Below are 26,095 nucleotides of genomic sequence, written 5' to 3' on the forward strand. Positions count from 1 at the left end.
TTACAAATGCAGCAATTTAGAAATCAGATGAAAGGTTTAGTGCTGGAAAACACTTTTTGATAGATAAAAAGTGCATTTTATATACATCTATATGGATCAAATCAAAATGAGGGACAAATGAGGAGGATTGAGGGACAGAGGGACATTGCTCCAAATCAGGGACAGTCCCTCGAACTCAGGGACAGTTGGGAGCTATGCATACAATGTCTGACATCTCTACCGACATGCGAATCACATGCAATGTCTGAAATCGCTACAGTGTGAACCGACACTAAAGGTGAATTAACCCTTTAAAACTTTGCGAATTGAGCTTTATGTACATTATTAATGCTTTATTCGTGTTTTAAACTCTGCTATATGTTGCATTTATGATGTACAGAGAACTACCCAATGTATGTACATATATACCAACCTCCTATGTGTCTCCTTTATTAGGAGGTCTGTGTAGTGTTCTCCTATTGGTGGAGTGACCTTGCTGTCTGATAGGCTCGGGTCTGTCTCTGTGGATGGTCTGCTCTCTCTAGCTGTCCTCCCTCCTCCCTCCTCCATACTTGGCTCAGTATAGGGAAGGCCGATCAGCGCACTACGCATGTCCACCCTGGATGATCAGCGTCAGCGCTCCGTACCAGGCAGAGCCCGATCAGCACCACTCCGCCTGGACAGCTCCATTACCATCACCCCGGGCCAGTGGTCCCCCATATCCGGGACTGTCATCGTCTTTCTACCGCCTCTGTCCTCATAGATATCCCGGATCCTGTGCAGTGACATGGAGGGACGCCATTGCCTGGAAGAACACGCTGGTGGCAGCTGTGTGGGAGACAGCCAAAGGGAGGAACCCAGGTAGAAGATTACCCAAAATCCTGCATGATCTCCATCTGCAGATCTGATCCCTGTCATCTGTCACTCTGCCTGTCCTACTTCTTCCCTCCATGGCTGGACTGTCATCCATCAATAAAAACTCTCTTCCATCAATGTCACTTCCCTGATTTCTGTGTTCTGATCACCTACCGTGTGCTGTGCCATCACCTACATCACACTCACCTCTTCACATCCCTTCTATTATATCTCATTTATTCTATTATATCCCATGTATTCTATTATATCTCATTTATTCTGTTATATCCCATTTATTTTATTATATCTCATTTATTCTGTTATATCCCATTTATTCTATTATATCCAATTTATTCTATTATATCCAATTTGTTCTTTTATTCTATTATTCTATTATATCCCATTTATTCAATTATATACCATTTCATGTCAACTATATATGCATTGATATATGGTTTTGTAATATGTCCTTTGTTGCTTACTTGCCTAAAATAGTGCTAAATTATGTTTTGTTTTGTTTTTTAGTATAGTAATATTTGATTTGCTTTGCTGTAACTCTAGCATTGTAATTGATCTACACAGTTTATAATTGATAATTCTGTACAGTAAGTCCTGCAGTAACAGACAGTCATTATTTCACATAATCTCCATTTAAAATGACAGACTGTATATTTGGTATAAAAAGATTGGATATTTGGCTGCACAAGATAGGGACGGGGGTCACCCCCCCTCAACCTAATGTTTTAAATTATTTAAAACAAAATATAACTTGAAGCAGTAAACCCAAAAACAAACATTTTAACATATGCAGTTTACCGGTTCTTAAAGTGGTTGTAAACCTATTTACACCACTTTTCTCTACAGGTAAGCCTATAATAAGGCTTACCTGTAGGTACTGTAAATATCTACTAAGGCTTACCTGTAAGCCTGCACGGTTTAGGAGATATTTACCATATACGCTTGCGCCGACGTCATCGGCACATGTGCACTGAAGGAACGGCTCGCTGGTGCCGTTTCTTTACCCACCGTGCCGTGACTGGCGGCTCTTGCGCACATGCGTGGGAGTGACGTCATCGCGGCTCCAGCCACTCACAGCGCCGGAGCGCACGAACCCAGAAATAACTCTGGGAGAAATGTCGAAAGTCACATCGGTGTACGGGGACCGCTGCAACAGCGTCAATCTTAAGTATTTCATAATGAGCTAGTATGTGATGCATACTAGTTCATTATGCCTTTGTCTTACAGGTTTTTTTTTTCTTTGGGTTTACAACCTCTTTAAAGTGATATTAATCACGTAACCCCCGGGCCTTTTCTGGCACTTTTTGTTTACATGTGGCAATCAGTATTTTTTGCTAGAAAATTTCTTTGAATGCCCAAACATTATATATTTTTTTTTTAAAAAAAGAGTAAATTGGTGGGCGTTGCAATTTTTTAAGTCACACAGTATTTGCACAGTGTTTTTTTAAACACAATTTTTGGGAAAAACTACACTTTTTTTTAATTTTTATGCAAAAAGAGCACAGTACATAACCCAATTTTTTGGTAAAATATAAAAGATGATGTTACGCTGAGTAAATAGATACCAAACATGTCACACTTTAAAATTTCACATGCCCATGCAACGGCAACAAAAAAAACGTACATTTTATCACACCAAGACCGCTGTGTTCAGATGCTTTGCCCATTTAAAAATGGCGCTGTTTACATCCAGGAAAACCGGAAGTGACGACAGTATGCATAACTTCCGGTTTCATATACTACAGAGCTCATCACGTCCTGGAAGACGTGACTTACCTTGTCCCTGGGATCCCATGATGTACTCCCGCTGTGTACGGCGGCCGGACCTTCCACCTGATGCTCTGCGTGTTCCAGCTTCCCTTCCCTGCGAACGTCGCGACACAGGGGGGTGGATCTGGCAGCAGATTCAAAAAGTATAAACCACAACACACACAATACATTGTAATCTTATTGGATTACATTACTGTATAAAATAATTTGACCTCAGTTTGTCCCCCCAGTGCTTTATCCAGTGCCCTTGCCTGCAGTTTTACTGTACTTTCTGTCTGGAAACTGGAGAACCACCATGGCATCAAAAAAGCACACCTCTACCTCAAAAGCGGTTTATGATGTGCTGGAAAACAGCGATAGCGATACAGAATCACTTGCAGAATTGAGTGATAGCGATTCATGGGGAAATTCGTCATCAGACACAGAAAGTGATTTTAGCGACGATCCTGCGACTGACCTCGTGATGTGCAGACTTGGTGCTCTATTGACTGAGGTATGGATCACGCAGCGCCCCCAAGATTCCCATTTACTGGAGCACCTGGTATCAAAGTGGATGTTGAAGATGACAACCCCTTGGCATACCTCCAACTATTTTTGACCGATGAGGTTATTGAAAAAATAGTTACGGAGACAAACCGGTACCAGGAGCAACAAGCTGCTACACATCAGAGGTTTTCAAGGAGCATAAAGTGGAAACCAGTGACCAAAGAGAACATTTGGACATTTCTAGGCCTAATAATTCTTCAGGGAGTGGTGGGGAAACCCCTGCAGAAGTGGTATTGGACAACCAATAAATTACTAGTCACTCCATTCTTTGGCAAGGTCATGTTGGAGAACAAATTTTCCCTGATAATGAAGTATATTCACTTTGAAAATAATGAAGATTTTGTGAAACTACTCATCCAGCACACAAACTCAAGAAGATTTGGGAGGTATATCAAATGATTCAGAGAAATTTCCAACAGAGCTATGTGCCAGATAGAGACATCAGCGTAGATGAAAGTCTAATGGCCTACAAGGGAAGGCTCAGCTGCATACAATATATGACGTCAAAGAGCACTGGTTACATTTGGAACTCTGTCCTATACACTGGAAATGGAACCAGATTCAACCAAAAATACAGTAATTATGGAATGGCAACATCTTCGGTTCTTTCATTGTTTGAGCCTTATGTGTAACTACAGACAATTTTTACACATCTCCTGAACTCTATGAGTTCCTTCTACAGAACAAAACGGATGCCTATGGAACCGTTAGAGCTAAGCGGCGTGACATGCCACAAATCTTTGGCAATAAGAAGCTCAAGACAGGAGAAATGTTTGCCTGGCAGAAAGGCAAAATGATGGCACTGCGATGGCGTGACAAAAAAGATGTGTGCCTAATGAGTACAATTCACAATTCAACAATCCTCCACTGTCATGGTACAAACAAAAGGTGGGAAAGACATCATGAAACCACAAGTGGTGATAGACTATAACAACACCATCATGGGAGGTGTTGACAGAGCCAACCAGGCAATAACATTTTATCCAGCAATGAGAAAACAACAAAAAAAGTATTACAAGAAGATCTTCAGGCATCTCCTTGAGCAATGCCTGTGGAATGCTTTCATTCTGCTAAAAAAAAGATTGACAAGCCTATGGTTCATGCTGACTTTGTTTGGAAATTTGCCGAACAGATCTTTCTGAACCACCAAACACCAACAGCTGTAAATAGAGTTGGAGGTTGCGCTGCTGGTGTTGTCAACCTGGAACACCTGACTGGTCGTCACTTCATGGACCACATCCCACCAACTGAAAAAAAGTCAGCACCCACAAGGATGTGCATGGTTTGTTGCTCAAAGCGTGATGACACTGGAAGGAAAATCTGAAAGGAAACCAGGTTCTATTGTCCTGATTGTGACGTCGGGCTTTGTGCAGTCCCATGTTTCAAAATTTACCATACCCGGGATGTTTACTGAAGCAATATGACTAGTAATATTGCACCCTTGTTTGGCCCAAAAAATTTCAGTGTTTTTGATTTGATTATATTATTGACTAAAATTTATTGAATAACATGTATTATATTTTATATATATATATAGATATATAGGTATATAGATATATATCTATATATAGATATATATATTATTTATTATTATTTATAATTATTTATTATATTATAATTTATGATTTTGTGTTTCAAATGTTATCATACCTGGGATGTCTACTAGACTCTGGATTGGACAGATTTAAGTGAGTTATTCCTATTAATTACTGGCCTACAATATAAAACGCCAAATTTCCATGCAAAATAATTGTACCGCTTTCAGTATCAAAAATCTGACATAATCATACCGCCAGGGAGGTTAAAGGTCAGATTACCAGATGAAAATAAAGGAAAAAGGAAAACGAATGCAGTCACAATATCTAAGAATTGGTAAGCTGCAATACATTACATTTTTTGTTTTGAGGTTTAATACCACATATATACTGTACTTTTTGTTGTAGTTGGGCAAGACATTATGGTACAGTCACAAGCAACTTTGACCATTGGGCAAAGGATACATTATGAACTGTCGCCAGTGGCTGATGGATATAGGCCTGGTTGAATTTCTGGATGTTCATCTGGGATAGTCTTGTGTTCATTTGAATGTTAAGCGATCTCATGATTCACACCGGCTAGCTGGTGGGTGGCGGCGAAAGTATACAGTAGGTCCTAATATATCCCCTAGCAGTAGGATTGTTTATAAGAACTTTTCTCTTTATGTTGAACTTATACTTTACATGGCAACCCTTTGTGTTGAAAATGACTGGTGGTATACTATTTGTTTTTAATGCTTTGATACTCCACCTGCATTGTGGACCTTATCCTTGATGTCATTCTTTGCCCACAATTTGTGTCCTCTTTGGAAAAAACTTTTAATGAATATAGTGAAACAGAATGTTGAGCGCTCTTTCACAGAATGTTCACCTACACAGATTTTATGGGACAAACAAAGTGTGAAAATTTTGTAAAATTTTTCATTTTATCAACCACAATACAGGGCACTTTGACCCCCTTCCTGCCTAGGCCAATTTTCAACTTTCAGCATTGTTGCATTTTGAATGACAATTGCGCGGTCATGCAACACTGTACCCATATGAAACTTTTATCATTTTTTTCCCACAAATAGAGCTTTCTTTTGATGGTATTTGATCATTACTGGGTTTTTTATTTTTTGCTAAACAAATTTAAAAAAAATTTGAAAAAAAAATAAAAGTTTTTATTCGTTTCTGTTATAAAATTTTGTAAATAAGTAAGTTTTCTCCTTTACTGACGGACACTGATGGGCACTGATGAGGCGGCACTGATGGGCACTGCTAGGTGGCACTAATGGGCACTGATAGGCGGCACTGATGGGCACTGATTGGCGGCACTGATGGGCATTACTGATGGGCACTGATTGGCATCCCTGGTGGGCACGGGTTGGCATCCATGGTGGGCACCCTTGATGGGTCTGCACTGATAATCGATGCGTTGATTATCAGTGCACACCCCCCCCGTCAGGAGAGCTGCTGTTCGGCTCTCCTCTACCTGTGCCTTGTCAGCACGAAGAGAGGAAAAGCCGATAAATGGCACTTCCTGGTTACGATGTGACCAGCTATGATAGGACACAGCTGATCACATGGTAAAGAGCCTACGTCATATGCTCTTTACCGAGATTGGAGATGCAGTGTGTCAGAGCGATACACTGCACTACCGATTGCCCAACCAGGATAACTGATCCCCCGCCCGGCCTATAGCAGAATGACAGGATGGGATGTGGTTAACCACTTGCCGACCACCTAACGCAGATATACTGTGGCAGAATGGCACGGGCAGGCAAAATCACGTCACGAGGCGGTCGGCTTCGTTAGGGGAGCGATCCAGGCTGAGGGGGAGACCACTCATTTGTGGCCACCCCCTCGCGATCGCTCCCAACGGATGAAAATCTTCCTCTGCTGCTGTAATGTAAACAGCGGCAGAGGAAGTGATGTCATCTCTCCTCGAGTCGGTATTTTCCGAGGAGCGAGGACATCTGAGTAAGTGCATAACACTACACTTACAGTAAAACACACTAGGCACACATTTCACCCCCCGATCACCCCCTGTACCCCCTGTCACAGTGACACCAATAGCAGTTTTTTTTTTCTGATTTCTGCATTGGTGTCAGTTTGTGACAGTTATAAGTGGTAGGGCAGTTAGTGGTAGCCCCTTTAGGTCTAGGATACCCCCCAACCCCCCCTAATAAATTTTTAACCCCTTGATCACCCCCCCCCCCCGTCGCCAGTGTCACTAAGCGATCGTTTTTATGATGCTAGTTAGGGAGATAAGTATTTAGGTTCGCCGTCAGCGTTTTATAGCGTCAGGGACCCCCATATACTACCAAGTAAAGGTTTTAACCCCCTGATTGTCCCCTAGTTAACCCTTTCACCAGTGATCACCGTATAACTGTTACGGGTGACGCTGGTTAGTTAGTTTAATTTTTATAGTGTCAGGGCACCCGCCGTTTATTACCGAATAAAGATTTAGCCCCCTAATCGCCCGGCGGTGATATGCGTCGCCCCAGGCAGCGTCAGATTAGCGCCAGTACTGCTAACACCCACGCACGCAGCATACGCCTCACTTAGTGGTATAGTATCTGAACGGATCAATATCTGATCCGATCAGATCTATACTAGCGTCCCCAGCAGTTTAGGGTTCCCAAAAACGCAGTGTTAGTGGGATCAGCCCAGATACGTGCCAGCACCTGCGTTTGCCCCTCCGCCCGACCCAGCCCAGACCACCCAAGTGCAGTATCGATTGATCACTGTCACTTACAAAACACTAAACACATAACTGCAGCATTCACAGAGTCAGGCCTGATTCCTGCGATCGCTAACAGTTTTTTTGGTAGCGTTTTGGTGAACTGGCAAGCACCAGCCCCAGGCAGCATCAGGTTAGTGCCAGTAGCGCTAAATCCATGCACCGTACACCTTCCTTAGTGGTATAGTATCTGAACGGATCAATATCTGATCCGATCAGATCTATACTAGCATCCCCAGCAGTTTAGGGTTCCCAAAAACTCAGGGTTAGCGGGATCAGCCCAGATACCTGCTAGCACCTGCGTTTTGCCCCTCCGCCCAGCCCACCCAAGTGCAGTATCGATCGATCACTGTCACTTACAAAACACTAAACACATAACTGCAGCGTTCGCAGAGTCAGTCCTGATCCCTGCGATCGCTAACAGTTTTTTTGGTAGCATTTTGGTGAACTGGCAAGCACCAGCGGCCTAGTACACCCCGGTCGTAGTTAGACCAGCACTGCAGTAACACTTGGTGACGTGGCGAGTCCCATAAGTGCAGTTCAAGCTGGTGAGGTGGCAAGCACAAGTAGTGTCCCGCTGCCACCAAGAAGACAAACACAGGCCCGTCTTGCCCATAATGCCCTTCCTGCTGCATTCACCAATCATAATTGGGAACCCACCAATTCTGCAGCACCCGTACTTCCCCCATTCACATCCCCAACCAAATGCAGTCGGCTGCATGAGAGGCATTTTCTTTATGTCCTCCTGAGTACCCCTACCCAACGAACCCCTCAAAAAAGATGTTGTGTCTGCAGCAAGCACGGATATAGGCGTGACACCCTCTATTATTGTCCTGACAATCCTGGTCTTTGCATTGGTGAATGTTTTGAATGCTACCATACACTAGTTGAGTATTAGCGTAGGGTACAGCATTGCACAGACTAGGCACACTTTCACAGGGTCTCCCAAGATGCCATCACATTTTGAGAGACCCGAACCTGCAACCAGTTACAGTTATAAAAGTTACAGTTACAAAAAAAAGTGTAAAAAAACAAAAAAATATGAAATAAAAAAAACAATTCTCTATTGTTCTGCTCTTTTTTACTGTATTCTATTCTGCAATGTTTTATTGTTATTATGTTTTATCATGTTTGCTTTTCAGGTATGCAATTTTTTATACTTTACTGTTTACTGTGTTTTATTGTTAACCATTTTTTTGTTTTCAGGTACGCCATTCAGCTGCAGCGTGGATTTATTTATCTTGACAGCAACAGTGTTTGCTCCCACGATACATAAAGCCGTGACTCCAGCGCTGTCTGAGGTGATATATGCAAAGCATAGGGGCTGCAGGGGCGGAGGAGCAATTTGCTCCTAACTTTTGGGGCGGATGCCCCCCATGCTTCAGCATATATAAATGGTGCGTGTATGCCTATCATTAGAAGTGGGTGGATGAAGGGAGGTATTCTAATGGTGGGCATATCCACCAATCAATCTCTTTTTTTCGTTCAGCCCACAGGCTGCATGAAAAAAAAGATTACAATATATGCCCAACAAGGACCCGCAACGAACTGGTATGTTGCTGGACTTTGAGTGGTTATACCAGAATGATGCCTGCAGGTTTAGGTATCATCTTGGTATCATTCTTTTCAGCCAGCGGTCGGCTTTCATGTAAAAGCAATCCTAGTGGCTAATTAGCCTCTAGACTGCTTTTACAAGCAGTGGGAGGGAATTCCCCCACCGTCTTCCATGTTGCGGAATGCAGCCGGTGATTTGGCCAGCTGACCATAGAGCTGATCAGAGACCAGAATGGCTCCAATCATCTCTATGGCCTAAGAAACCGGAAGCTATGAGCATTTCATGACTTAGATTTCGCCAGATGTAAACAGCGCCATTGGGAAATTGAGAAAGCATTTTATCACACTGATCTTGGTGTGGTCAGATGCTTTGAGGGCAGAGGAGAGATCTGGGGTCTAATAGACCCAATTTTTTTCAAAAAAGAGTACCTGTCACTACCTATTGCTATCATAGAGGATATTTATATTCCCTGACATAAACAATAAAAATTATAAAAAAATAAAAATAAAAATGAATGGACCAGTTTAAAAATAAGATAAAAAAGCAAAAAAAAAATAAAGAAAAAAAAAAAAGCACCCCTGTCCCCCCTTGCTCTCGCGCAAAGGCGAACACAAGTGTTGGTCTGGCGTCAAATGTAAACACCAATTGCACCATGCATGTGAGGTATCACTGCGAAGGTCAGATCGAGGACAGTAATTTTAGCAGTAGACCTCCTCTGTAAATCTAAAGTGGTAACCTGTAAAGGCTTTTAAAGGCTTTTAAAAATGTATGTAGTTTGTCGCCACTGCACGTTTGTGCGCAATTTTAAAGCATGTCATGTTTGGTATCCATGTATTCGGCCTAAGATCATCTTTTTAATTTCATCAAACATTTGGGCACTATAGTGTGTTTTAGTGCATTAAAAAAGTTGCGGGAAAAAGACAATTTTTTTTTTTTTTTTTTGCATAAAGTTGTCACTAATAATATATTGCTAAAACATGCCATGGGAATATGTGAAATTACACCCCAAAATACATTCTGTTGCTTCTCCTGAGTACTGGGATACCACAGGTGTGAGACTTTTTGGGAGCCTAGCCGCATACAGGACCCCAAAAATCAAGCACCGCCTTCAGGGTTTCTAAGGGTGTAAATTTTTTATTTCACTCCTCACTGCCTATCACAGTTTTGGAGGCCATGGAATGCCCAGATGGCACAACCCCCCCCCCCCCCCCAAGGAAAGTAGACACCCCAAGCTATTTGCTGAGAGGTATAGTGAGTATTTTGCAGACCTCGCTTTTTGTCACAAAGTTTTGAAAATTGAAAAAAGAAAAAAAAAAAAATTTTTTCTTTTCTTTCTTCATTTTCAAAAACAAATGTGAGCTGCAAAATACTCACCATGCCTCTCAGCAAATAGCTTGGGGTGTCTACTTTCCAAAATGGGGTCATTTGGGGGGGGGGGGGGGGTTGTGCCATCTTGGCATTTTAGGGGTGCAATTCCACATATTCCCATGGCCTGTGTGAGCAATATATCATTTAGTGACAACTTTTTGTAATTTTTTCTTTTTTTGTCATTATTCAATCACTTGGGACAAAAAAAATTAATATTCAATGGGCTCAACATGCCTCTCAGCAATTTCCTTGGGGTGTCTACTTTCCAAAAAGGGGTCATTTGGGGGGGTTTTGTACTGCCCTGCCATTTTAGCACCTGAAATGAGATCCGGCACTGTGAGTGGCCGGAACTGCGATTATGTCACTCAAGCGCATGCACGTCTGAGTCTTCTTCCCGGCAAGGTCCGGCAGCGTCTGCTGGACCTTTAGCCGGGCCTTCACAGTGCATGCACCGCTGACGTCAGCGGCTGCATGCAAAGTGAATATCTCCTAAACCGTACAGGTTTAGGAGATATTCATTTTAGCGACAGGTAAGCCTTATTATAGGCTTACCTGTAGGTAAAAATAAAGGGTATACAACCACTTTAAGAGTGCATTAAAGCGGAGTTCCACTCATTTTATGTACTTGCTCTGTATGGTATCCCCTCTGAGCATCCTTTTCCCAATGCAAATTCTTTTTTTTATTTTAAATGGAAATACCTTTTACATTCTTCTTTCTCCTGCACTTCCTGGTGCGTCCGCCTAGGCAATTACGTCACCAGGCGATTTGCGAGGGCTCCTGGGATGGTGGTGTCATGTATCCCAGGAGCCCTTGCGAATCGCCTAGTGATGAAATCTCGCGTTATTTCCAGACCGTTGCTATGGCAACGTGTCAAGAGGATGGAGCGCCGCGCAGTGACATTACGCAGGCGCGATATCCAGAGGTGCATGCTGGGAACCAGCTGCACCTAGTACCGGAAATAGATACCAGAAGGCTTCAGATGCCCACAGTGGCCATGGCCCCTGCCAGCTTCCGAGATCAAGGTAGTCTTTCTTTATTTTAAACTGAAATTAACCGCAATACACTATAGGCACTAGCTAAATTTGCCAGATAATGTTGAACAAATGACAGCGGTGTTTAAAAAAAAATTTGACTTGGGGGAATGGAACTCCGTTTTAAGGTAAATAAACTTTTACCTTTTGAACCAATTTAAAACTTGTTTGAGTATTTACTTCAATTATGCAGTTCTATGAAAAAGCATTTGCACAAGGTTATGTTTAGGTGTTCAAGTGAGGATTCTCAACCCCTTTGGTAAATCAGCCATTAAGCAGAATGCTAGCAATTCTTTATTTTACCAAATACATTTGTCCAGCTTGGCACAATGTAATTCTACATATCTTATATCTGGGGTTGTTGAAAACCACTGAGCTAACATACACTATATACAGTGACCTCCAGGCGCTTCTCCAGTAACATCTTCTCTGCATACTGAATTCAGGAGATTTCTCACTTGTCACTGCTGCTATTCTGAGCAAACTTTCTGTTTTTTTTTTTTTTCCCTATTGAATACAAGGTGTTTCTCTGATTGGAGGAAGGTGCAGAGGAGGGGTAGGTGATTTCTGGATCTACTATCATCTGATCAGGGAACGCTTTGCATTCATTGAAAAAAAATTCCAATGCTTAGTGAGCGACCCTTGTGTACAGAGGGGAAGTCCCTCGAACAGGACCCAAAAAATTGTGGCTATCACTGTATGTATGGATTACAACAGGGTTTTTCACCATCCACAGTGACCCTCCAGATTTAGGATATGGATAATTACATCATGTCAAGCTGGAGAGATCTAAGTTGGCGATAAAGATTTTTAACCCCTTGCCACCGACCGTACACATATATGTGGTCTGAAATGGGTCTTCTTCCTTGAGGCTGCATATATGTGTAGTGTGTTTGTGGTGCTCCTACCACAGAGACCAGGCTGTCGCTGAGAGTCCCAGGTCTCCTACTAACAATCAGCAAGCAGGAGACCTTTTCCAGATAACTTAATTGCTGTGATAGCCTCTGATTGGCTATCACAGTGATCAGTCACTGTACAGTCCGCCTCTGTGTGTGTTTTCTCCTCTGATTGGAGAGAAAACGGAAAATTTATATCAAATACTTACCGTAATTTTCCTTTCCTGATAGGCTCCATGGCAGCATACGTGTGGGTAGGCTCCGCCTCCATAACTACCCAATAGGACCCCCTCTCCCATAAATCTTTGCTCTAGGCTGCTATCCATGTTCCGTAACTAGCCTACTCCAGACATTTTGGGAGGGACTCCTGCTGCCATGGAGCCTATCAGGAAAGGAAAATTACGGTAAGTATTTGATATAAATTTTCCGTTTTCCTGACAGGCTCCATGACAGCATACGTGTGGGAAATAACTCGCCCAAAAATACACACGGGCGGGCAAAAATGTTTGAGCAAAGAAACCAAATTTATTTTACATTGTCAACCGACAATACTTGTAAACCAAAATTAATAGATGACAGAGCAGCAGGCTCAACACAATAATGAGAAACAAATGTGTTAATAGAAGACCAGGAAGCCGCTCTACAAATGATTTCAGGCGCGACATGCTGGGAAGCTGCCGACGAGGTCGAGATACTCCTAGTCGAATGAGCTGCCACTGCCTCTGGAGGAGCCAAGCCCTTTGCCTTGTATGCCCTCTGAATGGTCTGCACAATCCAAGAAGAAATCTGACCGAAGCTCGCCTTCCTTTGTTTTTACCATGGAGAAGAACGAAAAGGAATTCCGTTTGTCTGAATGGAGCCGTGACCTCCAGATATTGCTTTAGAGTGTGGCCTACGTCAAGTGGATGAACATCCTGATCGTCCGTTGTTCTAAAAGTAGGAAGTACAATCTCTTGATTTTCATGAAAGACTGAGGTCACTTTAGGGTTTGACCCAAGCATGGGAATCAACACTACCCTATCTGGAAAGAAGGTTAGGAAAGGTTCTTCTGAACCTAGATTTCTAATCTCTGACACTCTTTTAGCCGATGTCACAGCTACTAAGAAGGTGGTCTTGAGCGTGAGATCTCTCATGGAAAGAGGTTTGTCAGGATCTGATCCGAGATTGGAGAGAAAATCCAAGACAATAGGAAGGTCCCATTTGGGGAACCTGGGTCTTCTTTGAGGATTAAGCCTGATAGCTCCTTTAAGAATTGACGGACTAATGTGTGATTAGCCCAAGATACTCCTGTGAAGGCCGAGATGGCTGAAACTTGCACTCTTAGTGAGCTGACTGCTAAAGATAGGTCCAGCCCTGATTGGAGAAAACTTAGAATGTCCTGTACTGCTGGAGAATTACACGGATTTGACCGGGAAGATCAGAGAATTTAGACCATATCCGTTCGTATACTCTGTTCGTACTTCCCCTCCGGGCACTAAGAAGAGTTGGAATAGCTTCTTCCGGACAGCCTAGGGATTCAAGCCTTTCCCTCTCAAGAACCACACCCTGAGGTGTAGGCAAGATGGGCATGGGTGTAACGTCGAGCCTTGCGACAGTAGATCCGGCCTGAGAGGAAGGGGAACTGGGTCTTGATAACTCAGGAGTGATAACAGAGGAAACCACGGCCTGTTGGACCAGAAAGGGATCACTGCAATGATCTCCACCTTCTCTGTTCTGAGCCTCCGGAGGAATTGCAGAATCACCGGTACCAGAGGGAAGGCATAAGCCTTCTGAAACTTCCAATGATCTGAGAGAGCATCTATCCCATAAGCCTGAGGGTCTCTGAACCTCGAATAATATCTGGGCATTTTGTGATTGCATGGAGAAGCAAATAGATCTACCTCTGGAAGTACTCCCAGGGTCAGAAGCCACTCGAACACCTCTCTGTGGAGAGACCACTCGTTGTTGTCCATTTGCACTCTCGAGAGGAAGTCCGCCTGTACATTCTGGATCCCCGGAATGTAAACTGTCGAGATGTTGGACAAATACTTCTGAGCCCAGCTCATTATTGGCTCCACTTCCTGTAGCAGAGACCGGCTGCGAGTTCCACCTTGCTTCTTTATGTAAGCCACCGCAGTTGTATTGTCCAACCTTAGCATCACAGATGAACCTTCTATGAGATGGCGAAATGACAGGAGTGCCTGAAAGGCGGCCCTCAGTTCCAAAATATTGGAGACAATCCCTCGAGCAGGGAAAACCCATTGGCCTTGCGCCACTTCTGAAAGGCAGTGAGCGCCCCAACCTTGATTGCTGGCATCCGAAGTTAACGTGACCCATGAGATGGGCATGATTGAATGGTGATTGCGCAGATTCTTCCCTTGAAGCCACCAAAGGAGAGACGTCCTCATGGATGACGTAAGGTGTATGCGCTGGACTTGGCTGGAAGAATCCCATTGTTGAAGGAACCCTTTTTGGAAGGGTCGTGTATGCCATTGGGCCCACTTCACCATAGGAATGGTAGCTGTCATTGTGCCAATTACTTTCAGGCATTGGAGAGCGGAGAGGTGAGATGACGCAAGGGCTGCGTGTATTCTGTCTCGAATCACTCCAATCTTCTCCTCTGGAAGGGAGATGGTGCCTTCCAATGTGTTGAAGTGAGCCCCTAGAAACACCAGAGATTGTGTTGGCTCTAATGGCTCTTCTCTAGATTCAGAAGCCACCCGAATTCCTGCAGGGTGGAGATGACTAAGCTCCTGTGCTCTAACAGTTGATCTTCGTTCTGAGCTAGGAGAAGTAGGTCGTCTAAATAGTGGTGGAGACGAACCCCCTTGATACGGAGTAGAGCCACAACCGACAACAGGACCTTTGAGAAGACCCGAGGTGACGTTGTTAAGCCGAAGGGTAGACATGTGAACTGCAGATGCTGATTGCCTACCGCAAAGCGGAGGAATTGTTGGAACTCTGTTGCCACTGTCACATGAAAGTATGCATCTTTCAGATCGATTGAAATCATCCAATCTTCCAGATGTATTGATTGTTGGATCGTAATTAAAGACTCCATTTTGAACTTTTCTTTTCGGATAAAGGAATTAAGATGTGTTAAATCTATTACTGGCCTCCATGTACCATTTTTCTTCTGTATCATGAACAGAGGAGAATACATGCCTTTACCTTGTTCGTTTTCTGGAACAGGGACGGCTGCGCCTTGATCCAATAAACAGCTCACGTAGGTTAATAGGACCTGCTTTTTCTCTTCTGAACCTGGAAGAGATGTGGGAACAAATCTGAGTCTTGGGGTATTGCTGAAAACCCACTTGTGACCGGAGGAGACCGTCTTGATGGTCCAGTAATCTCGGACTGAGGCCGCCCAGACATGCCCGAAGTGGCGAAGACGAGCCCCCACCTGGCATGCCTGAGTGGGCCCAATCTCAAAAGGACTTTGTGGCGTCCTGGTTGCCAGAGGAACCCCCTTTTGCGGGTTTCTTGAAAGAAGACTGCCTGGATTTCCAGGATCTAGAGAACTCGCGACCAGGTCTGTAGCTGCGCGCATCCCTAGCGCGATCAGAGTTTTGTCTTCTAGGAAAACTGCGTTTCTGATTTTGTAGGCGTCCAAAGCTTTGGAGACTGCAGCAATCGCAAGTACTGGCTTACATGCCATTCCTGACGTCAGGTAGATCCTCTTTAAATCCGAATCAATTCGCCTTTCCAAAGGATCTTTAAAAGATACAGTGTCTTCCAAGGGAAGCGTTACATATCTTGCTAGTCTCATTAAAGCTGCATCCACTAATGGGGCTGATTCAAGGTGCTTTACTTCCTCTTCCTTAAAAGGATATAGTTTCAAGACCTTTGACTGCATGGAACTTTTCTTGTCCATTTTGCTCCATTCCTCAGAAATGACTTCACCCAGCTCAGAGAGAAAAGGAAAATACTGTCGCTCCTTATTGAGCTGCTTGAAAAACTTCCTCTGTTTTGGGGGGGAAGTAACTGGATCTTCCCACTTCAAGGCCTCTTTAACTGCCTTCACCAAAGAAGGAACTAAAGCATACTCAAACCCCACGCCAGGATCTTCCAGATCCGATTCGCTGTCTGAAACAGGAGCAGAAGGGTGACTTGGCTGGGAAGATTCCCATATCTCATGCAAAGAACCTTCACCCACTGGAGGGCATAATGGGTCTGATGGGGAATCACGGGGCTGCTGGGCCTCTCTCTCCTGCAGAGATTCTTTCACAACCCGCCTCACCATAGATTCCAAACGCTGGTCTGCACCATCCCTCTCACCTGCAGCTTTAGAGAAGCAGTGATCACAGAGAGATTTATCTGTTGGAACAGGCATCCTACATCCCCAGCATGATTTTCCTGAACTCTCTCTAGAGTGAGATGAAGGGGGGTGAGAAGGATTCTTATTGCGCTGTTCAGATCTGGAAGGAGATCTATGATGGCTAGACCTGGAGGAAGATTGCCGGTGGTGTGATTTTGATGATCCACTTCCTTTATGGGAACTACGGTGTGGATCAGACCTAGTAGGGCTGTGAGGAAAGAAACACAAAGAAGATAGAGAAAGAAATCAGCTGGTGTCCTAAAATCATACTCTCAATCCTTGTACAGGCAGAAAAGCAAAACTGCAAACATACCTGCTACAAGCGGCTGGTCACTAGGGGGCAGTGAGGAGTCCATAGTATCAATACAATAGGAAGCTGCAGAGACAGATTCACAGATTCAGCTGACTGACAACAGACCTCCACCCCAGACAATAGAGATTGTCTTACCTTGAACCGCCAAGATAGTAGCCCCGGGAAGTCGCCGTATCCCCCACGATCATTCCCAGGGCTCTGAAAGCTTTCCTCAGCTTTTAAAAGTGGCGCCCGTGACGTCATCGCCGACGTCAGACGCGAGACGCTCGCGCGCATGCGCGAACCAAGCCTCGACTTCGTATTGGGTCCGCGCATGCGCAGAACGTACGCCGGTACCCGGAAGTCACAGAGAGAGCGGCTGCTGGAACGCAGAGAGCGTCAGCGCCAATCTAGGACACCAGGAAGCAGGAAAAAAACACACAGAGGTATGATACACATAAACACTGCTGCCATATGTGAATGAATGTAAAAAACTTACCCCTCCACCTACGATCACCTGGCCGAGGAACGCCATCCATACACACACACACACCGGACTTGGCAGCAGATAATGGTCGCCTGAAACATTAGGCAAACAGACCGTGCGCACATAGATGAACTGATCCAATCTTCAGCGCTACTCTCCTATACACTCCATACCCTGCTTAACAGTCAGGGCCTATCGGAGAAACCTTTGGCACTCGGCATCATCTATCGTAGGGAGGTTTATCTTCAGGTAGGAGAACCAACACCTGGTCCTATGGAGGAGGACAAAAAAGGAACATGGATAGCAGCCTAGAGCAAAGATTTATGGGAGAGGGGGTCCTATTGGGTAGTTATGGAGGCGGAGCCTACCCACACGTATGCTGCCATGGAGCCTGTCAGGAAAGATACATTGTAGCTCTCTCTCTCCTTGCTAGGAGAGAAAAATGTAAATAAACAAAAGTGTGTGTAAAAAAAGCAAAAAAGCAAAAACAAGCTAGATCAAGGTTTGATCTAGGTCAAGGTTAGAGTTAGAGTCAAGGTGAGGGTCAGAGTCAGTGGTCAGGTTCAGTATATATTTAGGTAGGAAAAAAAGCATTTTTCTTTTTTTTCTTTATATTTAACCACTTGCTTACTGGGCACTTAAACCCCCCTCCTGTCCAGACAAATTTTCAGCTTTCAGTGCTGATGCACTTTGAATGACAATTGCGCGGTCATACAACACTGTACCCAAATGAATTTTTTATAATTTTTTTCCACAAATAGAGCTTTCTTTTGGTGGTATTTGATCACCTTTGCGGTTTTTATTTATTTATTTTTTTTAACTTAAAAAGACCAAATTAAAAAAAAAATAATATTTTGTTATAAAAGTTTGCAAACAGGTAATTTTTCTACTTGATTGATGTACGCTATGAGGCAGCACTGATGGGCGCCAATAGGTGGTAGTGATGGGCACTGATGGGTGGCAGTGATGGGCACTGATGGGTGGCAATAATGGGCACTGATCGGCACTGGTTGTTTACACTGATAGGCAGCACTGCTAGGTGGCACTGATTGGCACCACTGGTGGGCAATGATAGGTGGCACTTGTGGGCATTGATAGGTGGCACTCATGGGCATTGATAGGTGGCACTGGTGGGCACTGGCAGGTGGCACTGGCAGGGGGTACTGGTGGGCACAGATGAGGCAGAATTGCCTCTTCTTCTTTGGAACCAATGTCCCTTGCACATAAGCCGGTGATCTGCTTTTTTTTCTCCTCACGCTGTTAGCGTGAGGAGAAAAAAAAATTATTACTGAGCTTTTGTTTACATCATGTGATCAGCTGTCATTGGCTGACAGCTGATCACGTGGTAAGGGGCCAGGATTGGCCCCTTACTCGGATCTGTGATCACCCGAGTCTCAGTGACTTGGTGATCACAGCGCGCGCAGGGAGCGTGCAAAGGGGAGGACGTCATATGACGGTCAAGTGGTTAATAATATTATAGGAATTTTAGAATAAAACAATAATTTACAACATATAATATCATAATATCAAAAGAAAAACCACAACAAAAGGCAACATGCATCATATGAAATATAATTGTAGGTAAGACAATTTAAATAATTGTTTGAAGTAGTTAGGTAGTGAAAAGGCTGGGAAATAACTGCAGAATAATAAAATTCAACAGGAATAAAGATCCCAGGAAAAAAAAAAAAACATTTATAAGGTCTTAACATATGTGGCGGTGAAAACTACAATTTATGCAATAAGAAAATAGAACCAAGGAGAAACAAAAAAAAATATACAAATTAAAAAAAATTATTTTTTTTTTTAAGCATTTTTTTAAGTTAGTATCGGTGTCATTTAAGTGTCACTGTTTTTTAGGTAGGATAAAAAAAAGCAAAATGAGCATCATTGTTTCAAGGCCCTACTATGGGTACAAATAACATACACATATGTAGTATTATTGCGATCATCAGGAGCAGGAGAATTTAATTTGTGTTGTTTGGTGGTAAATTCAAAAATTTACATTTTTTTTTTTTTTTTTTTACTATTTTGGGCAGTTTTCTTCTAACAATAAAAAAATCAGGAGATATTCATTACCATTTACCACCAAATGAAAGCCCAGTTTGTCCTGAATACAGTAAGCAGTTGTGGTGATATGTACAGTGGTCTTAGTGGTCAGCCTTACTGGCTGGTATGTTCACGGTGGCACAGGTTACAAAAAATGACCATGCGAACAAACCCTTAAGTTATTCAGTCATGTCCACTCTTTCCCTTTTGTCCATGGCTATCCTAACAAGCAAATGTACTTGCAAACGTTATTTTTTCAGTGCTGAAGGTTATTTGTTGATTATCAACAAGGTGTGGCACTCTGTTGGTCCTAGACAGGAAACTAAACAGAAATATTGGCAAAAAAGATAGTTTAGCAAAGTTTGGAGCTGTCCTGAGTCCTATGTTATCGCAAGGATTCTAATTAGCCTTCCAAGCTTTTTTTAACTGCAAGAGTAGGAGAAGTAGATAGGATTGTGCGATTTAGCACAAGACAGTTAGGCAGGGCTGACACCACTAATTACACAAAATGATGTGTATTGTAAGCCCACAATAGGACTTAAAGTGGTTTTAAACCTCACAAAATGTAATATATTGCTGATTACCAGTTCTTGGATGATGTGGCTGCATTAGTTAAATTTTTTTAGGCTTTTTTCCTTTATTTTCACCTGATGATCTGCCCAGTAAGTCTGTTATTTTCCAACTTCCTTTACCAGGCCAAGTTGTCCAACAAAGTGACATTTAGGGGGTTGGGTCAAACCATTTAACACTGACAGGGGTGCTTACAATGATCAGCAATTATTTATTTCGGTAAAACCTTTATCCCAAAAATAAAAAAAAACACTGTTGTCATAATATAATAAAATGTTAGCCAGAGTTTGGCTTTAATTTGTTAGAGAAGTTCGTCTAAATCTGCGAGTTTACCTAATACTACCCTCTCCCAAGACTGACAATACTGACTACTGTTCAAGGTGTCCCAATTACTCCTCCAGTGGAATGGAGATAGCCTTAGACAGGAAATGGGTTACTACTGGCTGGATCACCAGGAGAAAATAAAGGAAGAATCCTACAAAAAGGAAAACGAATGCAGCCACCACCTGTAATAAATGGCAAACTGCAGTATAATATATCTTTGTTTTTTGGTTTAATACCATTTTAAAAGTTGAGTGCATCTCTGGCAACTCCACTGGTGTTTCCTATACTTGTAGGGTCCTTAAATGCAAACAAGATGGGGAATCAAGCTATCACCCACTTTAAAACTCCAGGCACAACAAAAAATACCCTTGTACCCTTGTACCCCACATAGACTTGAGCTTTGGGGAGAGGAGCGAACACCATAGTCAGCTGGAGCGGAGAGTCGGGTAAGTAATACAGCCTCTTTTGCCACCCTCTTAAGCATTTAACCCTTGCAACTCAAGAGGGCCCCACTGCAAGGGTTTTTTTGTTGTGTGTAAAAATGAGTTTTAATGTCATCCCGTTAGGATCTACCTTTACTTTAAATTGGATGTAAACCCCATTTTACTTTAAAGTGGATGTAAACCCCATTCATGTCCTTTTACACTCCCTGGGACTGAATAGTTTATCCCAGTATAAGAAAAAAACTATCCAGTCCCAGGGAGTGTAAAAGGACACAGGGGCATACAATGAGACCGGAGGAGAAGCGGTTTACCTAACTGCGTAGTGGGTTCCTCACTGTTAGGGCTATAAGGATGTGGAACTCTCTCCCACAATTGGTGGTGGCTGCGGGGAGCATGGATATTTTTAAAGGACTCTTAAATGTACATCTTAAAGGACACAACATACAGGGTTATAGGAATTCATTATAGACACTGATACACATACACCTACACAGGTTGAACTGGATGGACTATAGTCTTTTTTCAGCCTTACCGACTATGTAACTATGAAATCTGAACTGGGCACATATATCTGTAGTCTTTACTTATCTCTCTCCAAAGCCCTAAGTCCCGTGTCTTTCTACCGCTCCGTTCCTCTGTTATCAGCATGATAACTTCTGACAAGTTCATCAACACTGGAGATAAAAGCAGCTGGAAGTTTGTGTCGGGGAGGGTACTTAGAGATAGATAAGCAGAGAGCTTGTCTATTCACAGCACAGCTCTACAAGTTTCTTTGTTCCTCTGCCTATGTGGAGGGGGGGATGCCTTTCCTCCAAGCAACTCTCAGACAGTGTATGCCAAGACTCCACACCCACTGCTGAATGAGGAAGAAAGATCTCTAACAGGATGTGCACTTTCTAAAGAGTCTAGAAAGCTTAAGACAGCAGATATACAGTGGGGACGGGAAGTATTCAGACCCCCTTAAATTTTTCACTCTTTGTTATATTGAAGCCATTTGCTAAAATCATTTAAGTTCATTTTTTTCCTCATTAATGTACACACAGCACCCCATATTGACAGAAAAACACAGAAATGTTGACATTTTTGCAGATTTATTAAAAAAAAAAAAAAAAAACTGAAATATCACACGGTCCTAAGTATTCAGACCCTTTGCTCAGTATTGAGTAGAAGCACCTTTTTGATCTAATACAGCCATGAGTCTTTTTGGGAAAGATGCAACAAGTTTTTCACACCTGGATTTGGGGATCCCCTGCCATTCCTCCTTGCAGATCCTCTCCAGTTCTGTCAGGTTGGATGGTAAACATTGGTGGACAGCCATTTTTAGGTCTCTCCAGAGATGCTCAATTGGGTTTAAGTCAGGGCTCTGGCTGGGCCATTCAAGAACAGTCATGGAGTTGTTGTGAAGCCACTCCTTCGTTATTTTAGCTGTGTGCTTAGGGTCATTGTCTTGTTGGAAGGTAAACCTTCGGCCCAGTCTGAGGTCCACAGCATGATGCTGCCACCACCATGCTTCACTGTTGGGACTGTATTGGACAGGTGATGAGCAGTGCCTGGTTTTCTCCACACATACCGCTTAGAATTAAGGCAAAAAAGTTCTATCTTGGTCTCATCAGAACAGAGAATCTTATTTCTCACCATCTTGGAGTCCTTCAGGTGTTTTTCAGCAAACTCCATGCGGGCTTTCATGTGTCTTGCACTGAGGAGAGGCTTCCGTAAGGCCACTCTGCCATAAAGCCCCGACTGGTGGAGGGCTGCAGTGATGGTTGACTTTCTACAACTTTTTCCCATCTCCTGACTGCATCTCTGGAGCTCAGCCACGGTGATCTTTTGGTTCTTCTTTACCTCTCTCACCAAGGCTCTTCTCCCCCCCCGATAGCTCAGTTTAGCCGCACGGCCATCTCTAGGAAGGGTTCTGGTCATCCGAAACATCTTCCATTTAAGGATTATGGAGGCCACTGTGCTCTTAGGAACCTTAAGTGCAGCAGAATTTTTTTTGTAACCTTGGCCAGATCTGTGCCTTGCCACAATTCTGTCTCTGAGCTCTTCAGGCAGTTCCTTTGACCTCATGATTGTCATTTGCTCTGACATGCACTGTGAGCTGTAAGGTCTTATATAGACAGGTGTGTGGCTTTCCTAATCAAGTCCAATCAGTATAATCAAACACAGCTGGACTCAAATGAAGGTGTAGAACCATCTCAAGGATGATCAAAAGAAATGGAAAGCACCTGAGTTAAATATATGAGTGTCACAGCAAAGGGTCTGAATACTTAGGACCATGTGATATTTCAGTTTTTCTTTTTTAATAAATCTGCAAAAATGTCAACAATTCTGTGTTTTTCTGTCAATATGGGGTGCTGTATGTACATTAATGAGGAAAAATATGAACTTAAATGATTTTAGCAAATGGCTGCAATATAACAAAGAGTGAAAAATGTAAGGGGGTCTGAATACTTTCTGTCCCCACTGTACATGTAAAACTTATGTAGGGAGATTTGTTTCATCTCTGTGTATCATCTGAGGCTGTTCGCTTCATTGCGTATAGGAGAGGGTTTACATCCACTTTAAGTGGTGACCTGATATTAATTGAGTTGTCACATCTTTGTGTAGCTCACAGATCTGTTCCCTGATTGAGTCTTTTTTTTATGCTTTTTTATTTTTTTTATTAAGCCTTTCTTGTCTGTGCTTGTGTGTACATTTGTTTTTATTTGCTTTTTTTTCTGTGATGAGAAGCACAGGGTATTGCACTAAAATGGATTAATTAGCCAGTGTTTAGAAAATGTATTTAATTTGTTTGTTCAATAACAAAGTAGCTTATATTCCAATACTGAAAATAAGATTTTTAAAGCAAAATTTTCTGCACTAAGGGCTGCAATTTTAAACAAAAGCAGGTCCTGTCAGCTGTACCTTTCAAACTCTCCTCAAGCAACCACAGACCCCTAAAATGTAAAGTGCTCCAATAGGCGAATACTGATGCTGGAAAGCTGGCATGCCCCATGCTGTGCCTAACTATCAGTCCTTAGACAAGATGGGTGGGATGTCTAACCAATAGTTAGGCAGGAGGAGGCAGAGCTCAGCTGCAGTTTAGTCTGTAGCTGGAGCCATCAGTTTAATATCATTTTTTTTTTTTTTACAGCCGGAAATTAGTTGTTCAGTAAAAGTGATCTGGGTGGCTCTAACCTCCGTTCCTCCTAGGAACCCGGGACTGCGGTAAATGGTCGGGATAGCCAGATACAGAGGAAATGGAAACATCTGTTCCCCGATCTCCTCTGTGACATATAAAGCTGGAAGCAACTATGATTTCATCACTTCCAGTTTTAGAGCTGTCGTGTTTGTGTGCACTAAAATTAATTTAGTAATTGAGGATCCTTCAGAATTTACATCTAGACCCTGAGGACGAATATTTTTCCAAACGCGTTGTTCTATTTCCCTACAAGAATGTAGAAAGCTTCTGCTATATTATCGTGTTCTCATGTAATAGGAATATGAAGGTATAATAGTAAATGGTGACAAGACAGAGATTTCAACAAGTAAATTTTTTACAAGCACATTACAATGAAAAAAATGAAATGATGTGGATTTTTACTAAAATGTTTTGTTTGAATTGGCATGCCTAAAAAGTCCAATTTTTCAAATGTAACCATTTTATGCTCCTAAGGGGTGTTGGCATTGTGCATATATGTCACTTCACATATATTCAAAGTTAAAACATTAGCGCACATTGGATTATTTACATCAAATAATCCTTATTACATAAATATCCAGAGATATAGAAAATGTTTGAATTCCTTTTCTGGCTATCAACAAAAAAAAGAAAGTGAGAGCTTCAAGAATTTCAAGTAAATGGAAAAGGAAAATAGAATAGAATTTGTATTTGTATAATAATCAGTTTCTATGTTCTTTTGCATACAATGAACGGCAGATTCCTCTAATGAATCAGACTGGTAATTAAACATCCAAATCAGTGCATAACATCTCCCTGTTCATGTGAGTTATTTTTATCTGTGCACAAAGGAAGAATCCTAATTACAATTTTCAAGCATATCTGGCTTAATGAGCCAAGAAAATGATCTGTGGCCAGGCATTTTAAACAGGCTTTTCTGTTCCATCCGGTAGTCAAATCTGTTACCTTTCAGCAGCCGGTGGTGGAAATTGACTTTATAGGGTTCCTGTGTAGATAATATTGGGTAGCACAAACACCCAAATGTTTCCCACATGTGTCTATACACTTGGCAGTATGTTACCCAGCTAGTGTATTTCAATGCTTAGAGCATTTTAAGGTGCAATATTTCAGAACATTGCCCTCACTACCTGCTGTGTCCTTCTAATCACATTATCATTTACATCAGATAAATTATCTATCTCACATCATGCGGTATCGTAACCCCAATAAGCATACTATAATGTCCCCCTGGACTCCTAAAGAGTTCTGATCTAGGCCTGGACTCTGAGGATATGAGACTGAAGCTGGCCATACACTGTGAAAGGAGGCCATATGAGGTGGTTGGAGGATTTTGCCTCATCAGAAGTTTTCCAATATGTCCTTTCAACAAAAGTTGATCAAATGATCAACTTCTGTTGAGTGTGGACTGCCGCATATTGATCAAAATTAGGTTGGTCCCTGCTAAATTGGCCAAATGTTGATCAGTAAATAACCATCTTTAAAATATAAACAACAGTGCAGCGCTCATAGTGAAAAAATAATTAGTGTGCAATAAACAAGTGTGAAATCAAATAGTGTAACAATAAAATAATAGAATTAATAAAATGCATACAAATAGCAAAATATAAAGTCCATCAACAAACCATTGGAATAGTAATATCAGTGCTGTGAGCAATACCACAGAAAATGATGAAAGCATGAACATTCAATAACTTCAAAATAAAAGTTCGATAGAAGATAGTCCACTAAGAAATTGAAATCCTTGAAGTGAAGATGAAGATACTCCAGATGATGTCCAAAAGGACAAAACGCGTCTGTGACGCTCATGGAGTAATTGCAATCCTTTTCTGATTTATCTCTGGACTTTTTAGCGCTATTCAAGTGGATTTGTGTAAGTGTACACCTGTTTTTACAATAAAATACATTTTATCCAGTTTTACACTAAGTGCGGTCGTTTATTCCCTACATATATGTTCGGGAGTGGCATTCCTTGCTGACGTTTGCTAAATATTGGGAGACTGTTTGTTCTAAGTGGAACTTCTCCATACAATCGGTGACGGGGTGTCTATAGACCATCCATCCGATACACCTGGATAAGGTTGAGGTATTACCTCACACATGCCTGTTTGACTCATTACAAACCAGTATATGAGTCCGCACTCTCTGGTAAGGGTGCCCATTTTTACTCTGTGGT

At 42.5% G+C, this 26,095-nt stretch overlaps 1 protein-coding gene across 4 annotated transcripts in view; it reads left to right on the forward strand.

Moving 5' to 3' along the window:
• Positions 1 to 487: 487 nt before the first annotated feature.
• The window catches only part of DISP2 (dispatched RND transporter family member 2), a 122,106-nt gene continuing 96,498 nt past the window's right edge, over positions 488 to 26,095 (forward strand). For all 4 annotated transcript variants that reach the window (XR_012237118.1, XR_012237119.1, XM_073609912.1 and 1 more), the window contains exon 1: positions 488 to 840. Coding sequence is in view for 2 of the 4 variants with exons in the window: in XM_073609912.1 (XP_073466013.1) it covers positions 767 to 840 (74 nt within the window). In the remaining 2 variants the exon portion in view is untranslated. The remainder of the gene's footprint in view (positions 841 to 26,095) is intronic.

Source organism: Aquarana catesbeiana, linkage group LG13 (assembly GCF_042186555.1).
Source record: "Aquarana catesbeiana isolate 2022-GZ linkage group LG13, ASM4218655v1, whole genome shotgun sequence".
NCBI classification, from domain to species: Eukaryota; Metazoa; Chordata; class Amphibia; order Anura; family Ranidae; genus Aquarana; species Aquarana catesbeiana.